This window comes from Diabrotica undecimpunctata, chromosome 6 (genome assembly GCF_040954645.1).
Source record: "Diabrotica undecimpunctata isolate CICGRU chromosome 6, icDiaUnde3, whole genome shotgun sequence".
NCBI classification, from domain to species: domain Eukaryota; kingdom Metazoa; phylum Arthropoda; class Insecta; order Coleoptera; family Chrysomelidae; genus Diabrotica; species Diabrotica undecimpunctata.
In genome coordinates this window covers 14,971,677-14,987,547 of record NC_092808.1, presented here as the reverse complement: position 1 = coordinate 14,987,547, position 15,871 = coordinate 14,971,677, and the positions used below count along the sequence as shown (strand labels likewise).

The following is a 15,871-nucleotide window of genomic DNA, read 5'->3' as shown; positions in this document are numbered from 1 at the left end:
TTCAATTAAAAAATATATTTTCTAGGAAATAAATATTTACAAAATAGTTTTCTGAAACTAATTTAATGGTAGTATGAGGGTGCAGCATATCCTAGGGGAGCAGAATGAGCATAGGCAACTGGTGCTGCTACCTTAAGGGCAGGTTGAGCGTAGGCAATTGGGGCGGCAATTTTGGCTACAACTGGAGCTACAGCTTTAACGGCAACTGCGGCTGGTTCCTTGTGTACAACTGCATTGAAACCATTGTGGTCATCAGCAGTGTATTCTACGGTACGTTTGCTGCCATCGGCTTCAATAAGAGAATAGCTTCCATGTACAACATCACCGTGGCGAGATTCTTGTTGGCTTTTGCTGTCTCCGGTGTGGGGGTCACTTACGGCATATCCAAAGTCGTAGTTAGCTGGTGCTGATGGTTCTGCGATAACAGCTTTGGCAACAGGAGCGGCATAAGCTACTGGGGCAGCATAATGTACTGGGGCAGCTACTTTAAGGGCTGGGGCGGAATAATGTACTGGGGCAGCTACTTTAAGAGCTGGAGCGGCATATGAAAGAGCTGGTGCTGAGTATGCTACTGGGGCTGACACACTGGAGTAAGAAACAGCAGGAGCTTGTGAGTAGGCTACTTTAGCGACTGGTGCGGCGTAAGATAAAGTTGGTGCTGCATAAGATACAGGTGCAGCTAACTTAGCAACAGCTGGTGCTGCGTAAGCTACAGGTGATGACACACTTGAGTATGATACAGCTGGAGCGGCTGAGTAGGCTACCTTAGCTACTGCGGGAGCTGCATAAGCGAGTGGTGCAGAGTAGGCTTCTCCGATGACACCAGCACGGGCTACTGCTACCAATGCGGCAAAAGCAACAAACTGTAATAAAAATTGTATATTAATTTATATAATTCACTTTCTGCGACGCTTTATTAGTAGATTTATATCTAAATAATTATTGCTTTTAATTAAATATATTACAAGAAATTATTAACAAGAAGAAAATTAATATATAACCACGACATAGAGCAATAAAATGTAAACGAATAAAACAAAAATTGACAAAAAAACCGAAAAAATTTTAATGTTGAAATGTTTCACCTTAAAACACGTAAAGATCCAAATACATACAAAAAAATAATATAATATCAACATATGCCTATGTATTTAAGAAACTGACAAAAAAATTCATAAGAAAATTAAAAAGAAACTGCTGATAGTCTATTGGAAAACATATAACTTTGCATTAGCTCAATAGTGTAAAAAGACCAAAATTGCAACTTTCAAGATAATAAAGAAAAAGGTATTTGGTGCATATTTGTTAATTGTAATAATTTTTTTCTAATTAATTTTGAAGTATGCATTTAAGTGAACCAAGTTTAAACACCCCCAAAGTATTTTAATACATGAATACTGTTAGATATTTCTTGGAAATTAATAGAAAATTAATAAAAAATATGGAGTTGTTACAGATACATATGTTGGTTGTGCCATTTCTGAGCCAAAAGTTGAAAATAGTATTTTTTAAATGAATGAATAGGTAAAAATTGGTATTAAACATACCTATTGACAGAAGATCACTTGAACTTTTTATCAAATGTGGGGATTTTAATCCTTTCATGAAAGTCTAGAAATAAGATTGAAAATAGAACATGCAAGAAAATCTTTCGAAAAAATAAAAGACTGCTATGTGATTATCGTTTGGTCGACTCTTCTCTATGCAGTTAAAACATGGAACCTTAAAACATTAAAAAGATAATCATTAAGATTTCATGGACATCGCATAACTCAAACGAAAAAGTGCTGCATAGAATAGGCAAGAAACGAGAAATTTGCAACACAGTAAAAGTTAAAATTAGATTATAACTGAGAAATAATAACTACCAATATAATCAACTAATAGTGAAAGGAAAAATCGACGGAAAGAAAGGACTAACACAAAAAGGATTAACGTGGCTAAGAAAAATTCGACAAAGGACAAGGTTAAATTTTGAACAGCTGATAAGAACAGCAGATTGAGGAGAGCGCACTTTAAGAAGAGGAAGGAGATTTTTAAAATAATAAAAAAAATTTGATTTCAATAAACAAGGATAAAACAAAAGATAGAAGCTTATCTTTGATAACTATTATTAATAATAGCAAGAACGAAAATGAAATTTATAGAGATGTTCAAACTATTTGAAGAGAGACAAAGCAATATACATTGACATTATTTAGTATCAGAGAAAAAAGTTTATGAAAATGAAATCTAGCTTTATAGAATATATTTCCAATCACACACACACACACACAAACTTCTTTTCACAAACGTTTTTTCAAGAATATGCAAGATTTTAAGTTACTAGTTGTTACCCTAGTAACTATGGAGGTAAAATTCAAATAAATGAAAAAAATATTGCAAAATAAGGAAATTTTTGGATCTGTATAAACCATTGAAAGCAAAAACTCTTTCTAGAGCTGCAAAATTTAGACTATACTGAGTAGTGGTCCTGCTCATGGTTTTTTATGTTAGATAAATATGGATTATAAATATAAATGTCTGGTAGAGCATGTGTTAAGAAAAAATTTCACACAGGTTACTGGAATTAGAACAGGAGACAACGATTGGAGTGGTCGAAAAAAAAGCACAAAATGAAGATCTTTACGTTAGATCCAGAAGATTAAGTTGGTTAGGTTTCCTGGTAAGAATGGCAGATAGAGAATACTTTAATGATTTCTTGTTGAGTGGCGAAAGCAATAAGAAGTGAAAAATAACTAAAGAGTACCTAAAAGTGGGAAAACTTGAAGTCCCTGTTAACACAGGTTACTGGAATTAGATCAGGAGACAACGATTGGAGTGGGCGAAAAAATGCACAAAATGAAGATCTTTACGTTAGATCCAGAATATTGAGTTGGTTAGGTTTCCTGGTAAGAATGGCAGATAGAAAATACTTTAATGATTTTTTGTTGAGTGGCGAAAGCAATAAGAGGTAAAAAATAACTAAAGAGTACCTAAAAGTGGGTACCCTTGAAGTCCCTATTAGTAAGAGTCTAAAGCAAGGCTGACTGCATAGCACCTATCCTCTTCAAAATATATTTTAATCAAGAGCTCTTGTTAACCACAATACAAACAGCCAAAATCGAATACCTTGATTACATCATAAGGAACATCGAAAGATATGGGTTTAATAAATGAAAAACTGAGTACTTAGTTGTAAGAGAATAACCAGAAAGCCTACTTAAATTAAAATTGCAAATATAAAATCAACTGAAACCTTTAAATAACATTAAAGGAAGGACTGATAAAGAAATGCATTCCAGAATTGATTAAGCAAGAGCAGCTTCTAGACAGTTAAAAGGACTATTACGGATTAATAAAATAACAAAAGAAAATAAAAAAAGAAGTTATAAAACTACAGTGGAAAGAATTTGGTTGCACAGTGCCGAACTCTGGGTAATAAATCAAATTAACAAATCAAAAATTAAAACGATGGAAATGAAACTCTTGATGACGATTTTTCTGGCTCGCCAGACTTGGTAAGATAAGGAGCGAAGACATTCCTATGGAAATTCAAATTGATCTAGACATAATAGACACAATTGAAGTCAAAAGACTGAACTGGTGAGGACACCTGCGAGAATGCAAAAAAAAGTTATAGAAATAGACTCCCTGCAATAGAAGAAAACTAAGACAAGACGGTATTAAAGAGAAGATGTTGAAGATGCAATGACCGCCATAAATTTACAAACTGAAGATTGCTTCGTTAGAAAACGCTGGACATTAGGATACGAGAAACTGCGCCAGCTGTAGAACACTCACTCATTAAATAATATATTATGGATAAGAAACTGGAGAATTGTTGTTCATTTAGCAATTATCAAACAAATTAATCAATAGAAGAAAACTAGGACAAGGTGGTATTGAAGAGGAGATGTCGAAGATGCAATGGGCCCAGAAATTTACAAACTGAAGATTGCTTCGATATAAACGATGGACACTACGATGCGAGAAACTGCAGCTTGTGAGACAGCTGTAGATAACTCGCTTATTACATAATATATTATGGTTAAGAAACTGGAAAATTGTTGTCCATTTAACAATTCAAGAAGTTTATAAGTCAAGAAATGACAACAAACGAAAAACAAACCTCAAACAATATTTTAAACTTTGAATGTAAAATTGATCAAGAAATAACAATCTCAACATTACTAGGTGATACAAAGGATGCCAAAGTTATATCAAAAGTACTACAAAAAGGAATATTTATATTTCATCAAATGGTAAATATAGATATTTTTAAAAATGAAGTACTAAAATTTTTAAGATTAAAAGTATTTCATCGTTATTACCTAAAGTAGCAAAAAGTTGAATGAGATCTTCATAGAATTACATAAACTGAGCGAAAACAACTTATTTTTAAAACAAAACAAAAGATTATTTTGCAAACTAAGTGAAATAAAATAAGATACAAGATCAAGAACGATAAGAAAATTATGAAGTAAAGAATAATAGAATTCAGTTGACTCTGGATAGACTTTTTAAAAAAGCCTGAAGAAGATAAGTTGGATAAAAATAAGAGAGATATCGTATTTATAACAAATAAAGAATTTTAAATTTTATTTGCCTTTAAAAAATACAATTTGGCTACAATTTACAAAATAATTAGTACGAAATCTTGAAATTCTAAATGAGAAGAGCGCACTTAAAGAAGACAGCTAACAATTATATTAGCCTCGAGTCATCATATTTAACAGTAGTGTTAAAATGAGTATAATATTGAAAACCATATCAAGTTAATATTGTTTATAAAATCACTATAAATTCAGAGAGTAAAATTCCTAAAAAAATTGGAAAATTATATTGACTTGAGAGAAAACAACGAAAACACCAACAATTACAAGTTATTATAACATAGTAAACACAGCCAACAGACAGAATATACCCAATGTACACTTACTTTGAATGCCATGATTGACTGTTGTGAATGTGACTGTATCAGTGCATTTGCGAATTCGAATTTTTATAGTTGATCCGCTTCGGTGTAAAGGCGTGGTCTATCGGGAGGACCTGCTTTATAATTACTTACAAAGTGATCAATATATTTCGACACCCTCTACAAGAAAGCATCGACTTATTCAGATTTAAAGTTCACTTGTATATATATATATATATATATATATATATATATATTGTTATGAAATTAAAGCTCCTAAACAGTTTTTTTTATATGAATAGTATGAACATAAAACAAAATGACAATATTGAATATACCACATACATATTTAACTCAAACAATGGTATTATTGTTGTTAATTTAATAGTTGAAACTAGATTCAACAATAGGAAAGAAACTAAAAGCAAAAATAAGCAGAATTCACAGACATGTAACAAACCAATAACGACTATATTGTATCACCAGATTTAATTATTGTTTTCAAAATAATTTTATTATTATTATAATTAAAATCAGTTGGTTTATTATAAACAAATTTAGCATAATAGAAATAAGATTCTTTTAATACGTGAGTTATTATAGCCACTGAGTTATAGTTGGTTGATAAACACTTTTCAATTAAAAAAAAATATATATATAAAAAATTAAACCAAAAACAATTGTTGATCATGAAATTGATTATGATTTAAACTTAAGTTATTGTTCGTTATATATATTATATTATTTATGTAAGAGATACTTACAGAATAAGCCAATATAGCCACAACATAAAGATACAAAAAGCAAATATCAAACCACTTCGGATCGAGTGGAAATAAAAACCATAAATTTGTTTTTATGTATTTATTAATTAATTTCATTTTTTATTATAATCCAAATTCTAATATATTATACAAGTCAATAGAATCTTCAACAGTCCTAAAACAGATAAAATATTTAAGTCATTTATTCACAAAGTAAGAAGTTTCAATTTGTTAGTAAACATACAGTTAACATGGATAGAGCTCGGAAAATAAAACGTGTTAGGAGGTGAAATAGGATATAGCTCATAAATAAGAGTTCAGAATGATATAATCTTTAATGAACAGGTAATCTGAAGACAATTCTCAGTGATTCAATATCAAAAGTGCTTTCAGATAGCTTTAAAATTAAATAAAAGCAAAATAAAAGCAACTAATTCATGTTAAAATTGGTGTATGTCAAATTTGTTAGTAAAAATTTTAATATTTAAATTATCATTTGTTGTAGAAATTATATGTCAAAAGAAAGCTTAAATTCTCTAGTATTTGTTTCAATTCATTTCAAAAGTCAATATAGTTCTCAAGATTTAACAATTTATTAAAATTTAAAATATTTTTTATTTTAATCATAAATGTCAAAAATATACAAAAATCCTGTCAGATCTTTAAAAACATTGTCAAAATGCTTGGAGATCTGGTAAGCAATGAAAAATAAGAAGATAGAAAATCAATAGTTACGAAGAGGTCCAGAAAATTTTTGATTTTTCAGCAGTCACAATTTTTCAAAAGTATTTTAAAAACCTTGAAAAAGTCCTGAATTAGAACAAAGTATATTTAAATTACCTTGCCGATAAGAAAACCATCGTTTCTGATCAAATTTCAGCAGAGCCTGCAGATTAACAGTACATTTTCCGATAAGGGAATTGTTAGCAGCCATCATAAAGAGGTCAACAGTTACCAGAAAGGTAACACAGGCCTATATCATTCTAAATCATCTTTTTGTTAAAAAAAAATTAATTTGAAGTCAAATTCACAAAAATTTTATTATCGCTTTTGTAATATTAACCAAATATAATTCGCCGTTTCTTTTGCTTCCTAAAATCATTAAACAAAACAGTTAATCGATATTAAACTAAAAATTGAAGGATTATAAACCTTTGTTTTCGCTCTAAAAAGATAGTGAGTGAGGTTATAAATACTTTGACAAACAAACACGTATTAGAACAAGTATTTCTTGTTGCAACTTCACAAAGCACTAATTTCATATACTTACTTCAATATTGTATTACGTCATAAATCTAAATCCATTCATATTAGTATTAAACGGTTAAGTATTGGCTTATTTATTGGAAGAATCTTAAATAATTTTTTTTATATATTATACAAGATATCGTTGTGTAATATTTAATTGATCACTTGTGAATAATTGCACAGTAAATTAAAAATAAAACTTCTTGTGTGGTGAATTTTTTTGCTTTATATAATTTTGTATTTCTTTATCAAGCACTACAGGTCACAGAACTCGCTTGAGTTAAGAGTCTGCATGTTCTAAGACAAATAAGAAAAAAAAATTCAAATTCAAAATACAGCACGTTTCTTTCTATACTTTAGATAAACAAACGAAATTTTCTTTTATCAATAATAGAAAAGATTCACTTTGCATAAAAAAAGCAGTATCCTGTGAGATTTAGAGAATACAAGGTGAGTAGAATAAATGTTTGTCAAATTTTTTATATTTTCAGGCGTTCAATAATTTTTTTATTAAAAGCATTTCTAAATTTATCAATATTACAAATTAATCAACTTAAAAAAAAAATATTTTTATCTTCATAAAGCTAGCCGGTAAATAAGAGCAACTTGTAGTTTTCTTACATCGCATTCACATATCATAACAATATATATATATATATATATATATATATATATATATATATATATATATATATATATATATATATATATATATAATTAACTAAAAGTTTGTAAATATTTGTAAAAAAAAAGTTGTAATTAATAAAGAAATCGATACATTATATCGTCGCTGTGAAATCAAATCATCATAAATACAAAAGACGCATTTTTCAGCCAAATATTCCAAAGTTTTCATAACGTGATTTTTATTGCTAACTAAAGTTTGTTTCACACTAGAGCTAGTGGCAACAATATGGAACCTGTTAGAGGAGTTAAAAAAATTTAAAGTAATTTATTGCTTTCCCAATTTTTTAAACATATCAACATGAAACCCTTTAAGTTAAAAGAGTTTATATTTTTATCACCATCAATCTCATTAAAGCACAATACGGGGTAAGACGTAAAGAATGACATATTCATGTCTAAAATAATCTTTTGTATCTCAATTGCAGACAATTTCATAAAATAACTTTACGAAATCAGAAACTAAAATATCTTTCTAACAAATATAATGTTACGTACCAACTTTCTTTCTTATAATGCTAACAACTTTTTTAAAATAAGATGCAATTATTTTCACTTTTGGTACATTTTGTTTATATTAACCCTTTCGAGACGGTTTTTTTTAACGAGTTTTAAAAACATATTTTTGTGGTTTTTTATTTTTATATACACAAATATACCCTTTTTTAGCAAAAAATGTTAATGAAAACGTTAGGGTGTTCGTGGGGGTAGTGGTACACATATGTACCATTAGTCTTGTGTATTGGTACATATGTGTACCAACAGTCCCACATAAAAATATTATTATATACCACATAATATATTTGTATTACTTTATTACTCAAAAATACAAAACAATTACTCAAAAATACAAAATATTATTTACGGTGATATACTGCGAAACAGTTTTTACATAAAGGAATGTCACACTCTTCGCAAAGGGTTTTTGTACGTGTTTGAGTTTTATTATCAGTGCACATTTTACATCGTCTTCTTGTGCTTCCTTCAATTGGAAGATGTAATGATACACTCTCGAAACGTTTTCTTTTCATAGATATTCTTCCCTTCTTAGATAAACGTCGTATAGCAGCTATTTTTTGTCCTTCAGCTATCATTTCTTCTGCCAGAGGTACCAAAAATTGAATCAGAGGAATTTTTTTCTTATTTTTTTCATTATAAATAATCCATGAGTTTACAACTGACATCATAAGTAAGCGATGGAATACTTTTTTCCACCATTTGTTTGATTTACGATCTAAATCGTACAATCCTACCATTTGGTCTGCTAGATCAACCCCACCCATAATTTTCCTGTAGCACGCTATCATTTCTGGACAGGACACATTTACTTTCGAACCATCTCTCATGGTTTTATTGATAGATGAAACACTGTCATTATGGCAATTACTCAGCATCAAGACTTCCTTGGTGTCCTGCCATTTCACAAACATTAGTCCGTTTTCACTGCACTGAAATACGCATTCACCTCTTTGCAATTTATCTTTTATTTTTGGCAAGTTTTTTCTATTTTGGTTACAGGTCCCTATTGCTGCGTACTCTATATTTTCCAACAGACAAACCGAAGTAAAAAAACGATCAAAGCAAAAGGTTATATATCTTTCTTTTGCTGTGGAAACAAGTTTGTTCACTACACGTTCCCCAAGAGTTCCTTCTACATATTCAGTTTCGCGACCTGTGTAGATGTTGAAGTCGTAGGTATATCCAGTAAACGAGTCTGACCTAAGCCACATTTTGATTCCCCTTTTTACTGGTTTTAGCGGCATATACTGTTTGAGTGACGATCGACCTTTGAATTTCGTCATGGACTCGTCGATACTTTGAAAACTGCTGTCTTGTCGATATTTTTGAAAGGTACCTTTCAAGCATTGTACAACGTCATCAATGTAATACGTTTTTGAGGCTTCTGTTGGTTTCTTTGGTGATGCCAAATACATTTTTGACGATATAACTTTGAATCAGTCACGGGATATTGCATTTTGAATTGAAACGTTTCCCAGTGAAGGATGAGTTGACCAATAATTACTGATTTCTGGTACACGGTTGTAGCACATAACTAGCATACAACCAAGAACTATTTGAATTTCTCCTAAGTCAGTTTCTTTCAGACGAGTGTTTCTTCTTGACTGCTTACATATTTCAATCCTTTCATTAGTGCATTGAGCAATATACATATACAAAGAACGTGGAAACAACTTTTTGAAATATTAATATGGCGTCAAGTTAGATTGTATGCCAGCATCCAATGTACAGCTACGTTGATTTGAAATTTGTTTTTGACGTGACAACGTCTTAAATTAGGTTGTGGCTCGGAGTCACTCATGAAAAAGTGTAACGCCCGCTCACGTCTGTTACGATGAGTCACCGAACGAGAGAGAGGCCCGCCGGACCGGCGAATGCCTTGCGTCTCTCTCCCACTCAAACATGATCGGTCCGCTGCGCGCGCAGCACTAGAGAATTAGGCGCGTTGAATCGGTGCGTGCTTGTGTCTCTGTCTTTCTCGAGCGTTCTTGGCGTTGGAAAACCGAGACAGCGTCATAATACAAGTTCACACGTGTGGTTAAAGTATCGTCAGCTGTGTCTGTAGTGAAAATGTGGAGTGCTTAGATTCGTCATTTACAACAACTACAACAATAGAGGTAAATAATTGTACACTAATATTTCATTATCGTAAACTATGATTGATTGATTAATTGTTAGATTGACACAAAAGTTGAGAAACTGAGTTTACATGTACAATGTTTTAGTAAACAAAATATATTTCTATAGTTAAAATTTGTGCAATTCTTATTTTCATTCAATTCCTTGTTCCTATTGTGCAATTTAATAATATTCATATCAATAAATATTCTACCGAGAAAAAGACGTTGTCACGTAAAATCTTCGCCCGTAAAACCGACTTTACAGGCAACCGATTTTTGTTGATTTACGGTGTCGAATGCCTTTTCATAGTCGACAAATATTAAAGCTAGTGGTTTATTATATTCAGTGCATTTTTTCGGAGCAAAACCTTCATTTGGTGTTGACCACAACACAAAAGAACTACTAGGTGTGGCAGTTTCTTGTAAAGTTTCCTGTGTATCACGAACTTCTAACTCTGATTCTGATTCTTCATCAGAAGTTTCGTGAAAATTATCTTTGCAGTCCTCGTCTGATTACGATTCATCATCAGAAGGCTTATACATGTCATCACTACTTCCAGACTCGGAAAATGATAATTCTGCATAATATTGAAGTTCTTTCTGTGTAAGTGGCCTTTTCTTATCCATATCTAAAAATGACATGAATAAGACTAATGGTACACTTACATACCGTACTATAAGACTATTGGTACTTATTAGTACCATAGATTTTAAAAACAGTCAAATGTTTATTTTACTATAAATAAATAACAATCTAAATATACTTACTATAAAAAGACACAAAAACAAACAGTCTGTAAAATGATATAATACCATTTAACTATAATTTGTATCAAAAAACAATGTATTTATGCTGACTGTAGCAACCAACACATCTAAAACTCGCAAATTCTAGGTTAACTAAAATATTTTACGCGGCTACACGTGAACGTGACTCAAACGATGCAATGGAGAACTGACTGGTACATTTTTAAATAATATTTAACGGCAAAATATCACTTTAGGCTTGTATGCAAACATAGTGGTATACATATGTACCTGGAGTCTCGAAAGGGTTAAAGAACAAGAATTGATAGTTGGTAAAGTTCCTGTAAAAGATAATTTAGTTTCTGACTTCGTAAAGAAGAATCATCATGTTGTTTTTGCTCTGACTGTTTCATTCCTTTACGTAAACTTACTTGTAAATCGTTTAGTGCTTTTATGGTAAATAAGACGTTATAGCTCAATTCATGCACTTTGTAAGGTGTGCCAATTTGTTTTGATAGTTTTGTCCTCGTTGACCTTCAGACCAACTTCCTTGGCTCCGTTTTCGAATAGGGTGAAAACTTCTTTTGCATCTCTGGTGAATTGTGCAATTGTGTCCACGTCATCCGCAAACGCTAATAGTATTTTTGATCATTGGGCGGCAAATCCGTTTGTCAGTTGTAGTTGAGCTTTCCTTACCGCATGTTCCAGTGCAAAATTAAATAGCAGGGGGGCGAGAGGATCTCCTTGTCTAAGCCCGGTGTCAATCAGGAATTCCTCCAACATGGCGCTGCCAATTCTGATCCGCGCGGAAACGTTCTCTGTGCTCACCTGTAATAATCGTACCAGCTTTCTAGGTACTCCCATTTCTACCATGGTCTCCCACAATGCTTCTCTGCTAACAGAATCTTGTTTAAAGTCCACGAAGATTGGATGTACATCGCGGTTGAATCCCCAGTTTTTTTGTCATATTCTGACGAGTCAAAGGCTTTATGGAAATCTACAAAAGCCAGAACAAGTGTATTCGATAGTTTTTCTAATATAGTTTTAAGGCTCTCTTCCATCTGTTCCTCTGATCATTTGTTCCAAATCCGGTACGAAATCCCGCTTGCTCTATTGGCTGGTAGAAGTTTTTTCTTAAGACGATTCGTTACTATTCTTGTAAGAAGTTTGTATAAGTGACTAACAAGACTTATAGTTCTGTAGTTAATCAATAATACTTCTTCTCTTTCCTGATGTGCCTATCCGTAACGAATGTTGGCGATCATCATGGCAATCTTTATCTTATCTGCAGCAGCCGGAAAAGCTGCACAGATGTTGTATTGAACCAGATTCTGAGGTTTTTTAACCAAGATGTTCTTCTTCTTCCTGGTCCTCGCTTTCCAAATATTTTTCCTTGCAGGATAGCTTGAAGGAGAGCATATCTGGATTCATTTCGCATAATATGTCCGAAGAACTGTAACTTTCGAGATTTGATGGTGGTCAGTACCTCTCGGTTCTTATTCATTCTTCTCAGGACCTACTCATTTGTGACTCGGTTAGTCCACGGGATCTTAAGCATTCTCCGATATAGCCAGATCTCAAATGCTTCTAGTTTTCTGCACATATCTTCGTTCAAGGTCCACGATTCAACACCATAAAAAAGGACAGAGAAGACGTAGCATCGCAGCATTCTTACTTTTGTATCAAGAGACAGGTTGTGACTCTTGAAGAAGGCCCCCATCCGATTAAAGGTGGATCTAGCTTTCCCGATGCGTGCTCTAATCTCTTGGCTGTTGGTCTATTTTCTATTTATTATGGTGCTGAGGTAGTTGTAGTGCGTCACTTTTTATACAGGGGATTGGTTGACGTAGAGTTGATCTCCTGTTATTCTTTTCTTGCTAATTATCATAAGCTTTGTCTTCTTAAAGTTGATATGAGTTCATATTTTTGACTGTAATACTTGATTTTGTTCATAAGAACCTGTAGGTCTTCTAAGTTATCCGCAAATACTATAGTGTTATCTACATATCTGATGTTGTTTAGCTGGTAACCATTTAGTAGAATACCTTTTTCAGTTTCGTGGATAGCTTCGATAAATATTCTTTCAGAGTACAGATTAAAGATTAGTGGAGACAAAATACAGCCTTGCCTCACTTTGCGCATGATTTTCATATAGTCAGTGTGTTCACCTTCAACTTTGAGATTTGCTGTCTGATACCAGTAGAGACTTCTAATTATTTTCATATCTTGGTTGTTAATTTCTGTTTCTTTTAGTAGTTGCATCATCTTGGCGTGCTGTACTCGATCAAATGCTTTCTCGTAATCAACCAGACATGCTTATACGTCGAAGTTGACGTCTCTGCATATCTGGAATAAGACTTGTACTGAGAACAAGGCCCCTCTAGTACCAACAGCATTTGTGAACCCGAACTGGTTGGGGGAAATTTGACTTTCACACAGCTTGTAGATTCTCTTATGAATTATCTTTAGGAACAATTTTAAGAGATGACTCATGAGGCTTATAGTACGGTAATCTTCGCATTTTTTTTGCCAATACTACCAATAACAATAATACTAGCTCTAAAAATTAGTGAAGATCATAGACGATATTATTATGATATCGACAGAATTCTCCTATACATATAATCTATCTCGACTTCAAATTGTTTGCATGCATATTTCCTGGAAGCGTACCAGCTACAGCACAGTACAAAAGCAAGACGGTTATTATATTTTGTTGTAAAAAAAAACAGAGCATTTGCAAGAAACTATAAAAAGTTTCCCTAATTATACGAAGCTTTTTAGAAACTGCATAGAATTAAAGAAAAAAAATACTAAACTCTTTGACCAAATTTAGAGTTAGATATGAAAGCAGAGCGTAGTGTTAAATATTTTCCATAAGACTAATAATGTGATATCTAATGTTTCATATGAAATAAACCCACAAAGCAGCGTTTATGAGTCGGCTAACTCCGTTGTGGGGCGAACTAAGTAGTTTCACTGATGCAGACCGGATGCAGTCGGTCCCAAGCACCGATAAAAGACGAAGAATGGAGGAGGAACACCCAGAGTTCGGGTTATCTGGCTGACAGCACCTTGTAAGCACTCCTTGCCTAGAGTTACAGATGAATACACCATGACAATTACAACGAATAAAAAGAATATTCGAAATGGCGAAATTGGCGGAAATGACAATGTAGCTTTTAGGCGTAATGCTGGTTCCATTTCTCCAAATTGTATGAGGACTTTCTTTTGTGTTACAACACACTTTATCTACTATTTTTGCTCTGAACATACCTTTTTTTCTCATCTTTTAACATGTGTTTCGCTTTATTTCCTCGATGTCCATTACAAGCAACTTGTTCGTGTTACTGTTAGTTCTTTATTTAGCGTAAGATATCCCAATAGACCAATTCCAGGTAATTCAACAATTCAAAGGATTTTAAAAAATTTGAAAATACCGGTATCCTGATTCCTAATTATATTTGTAAAAACAATATTGCTTTGGTACAAAGAAATTTGGAAAATAAAACCAGATCAATGTATTAATAGCAATAGTTGAAAATCCTTATAAAATTTTGAAAAGAAATAAATTTCATGTGTATAAATTTCAATGCCATCAATAAATTAGAGGGGGAGATGCAGAGAGACGAGCGGAATTTTGTTATGAAATTTTAGAGAGGGCTAATGCAGACAGACAATTTTTAAAAACCAACCAAATATTCAAAATTATAGGATTGGGTCGACAAGAAAGCCTAAGAATATTATTAAAAACAATACCCAACATCTTCAAAAAATAAATGTCTCCTTAGGAATATTATTGGATCATTTTTTCATGAGCAAAATTTGTATTCAAAAAAGTTTTTGGACTTACTGAGTTGACTTACTGAAGAGATTTTACTGAGACTTAACTCCACATGAAGAAGAAATTGGTTTGAAATAGATAGGTGCCCTTCCAACATGGAAGTACCAGATTTCTTTCTCTTTTGCCGGCAATTGAGAAAATTCTAAATATATTCGACGGACTAAAAGCACATTTCCTTTCCCAAGATAACTGTCCACGTGCAATGCGAGATTTTTTTGAAAGTGAAACGGGTAAGTTATATTTTTGGTTTGGGCATGGACAATTAAACAATTTTAACAAGACTCTACTACTCATGGAAAAAAGTGAAGCAAGTGCGACTGACATTATTTTGGAATTAAGAAGATTGAAATCTAATCTTCAAGAACGCATGGACAGCAATTTTGTACCACAGAAGAGCGAAACAATTATTATTAAAGAATCTTGGTAGTAACTAGGATATTGATAAATTTCAAACAGAAGTAACTGATTTTTACCGACGATGTATTTCATACATTGAATTGTGGGAAGACAGTTTCTGAGGAGCCGACATTTTCGAATGGATTGGACTGAATCACGTATTAAAATGGGACGAAATCGAGGGATCTACTGAAATTTTAAACAAAATACACGGTTCGGACGATCGACAAAATATTAATACTGACAACCTTTTTTGACGAGCTGTCACTTACGAAAGTTTTTATAGCATCAAAGAATGATGAATGAAATTCCACGACGATAGAAATTTATTATTTAGACAAATGGGTTCTACTATTTAAACATTTTCATGAACAACACATCGATACACCCAACCTGGTAAAAATGGTGCAATATATTTTGTGCTTACCAGGCACCTCCGCTCCTTTAGAGCGTATCTTCTCGATAATTAAACATATTTGGTCGGACGATAGAAGCCGTATGTTGGAGTCTACCGTATAAGCATTACTATACTGTAAATTAAACTTTAATATGACATGTAATGATTTTTACGAAAAAATAAAAAAAAATAACATTTTATTAAAAAAAGTACATACAAGCGAGAAGTATGAATGGTACAAAAAAAGGTATTTTA

At 32.4% G+C, this 15,871-nt stretch overlaps 1 protein-coding gene across 1 annotated transcript; it reads right to left on the bottom strand.

Annotated features, from left to right (window-relative positions):
• LOC140443166 (uncharacterized) lies at positions 1 to 5,006 on the bottom strand. The gene is made up of 2 exons (XM_072534262.1): positions 4,922 to 5,006; positions 1 to 863 (listed from the first exon to the last, which is right to left on the bottom strand). The coding sequence occupies exons 1-2, from the start codon at positions 4,931 to 4,933 to the stop codon at positions 63 to 65; spliced, it is 813 nt and encodes a 270-aa protein (XP_072390363.1). The 5' UTR covers positions 4,934 to 5,006; the 3' UTR covers positions 1 to 62.
• Between the last annotated feature and the right edge of the window lie 10,865 nt (positions 5,007 to 15,871).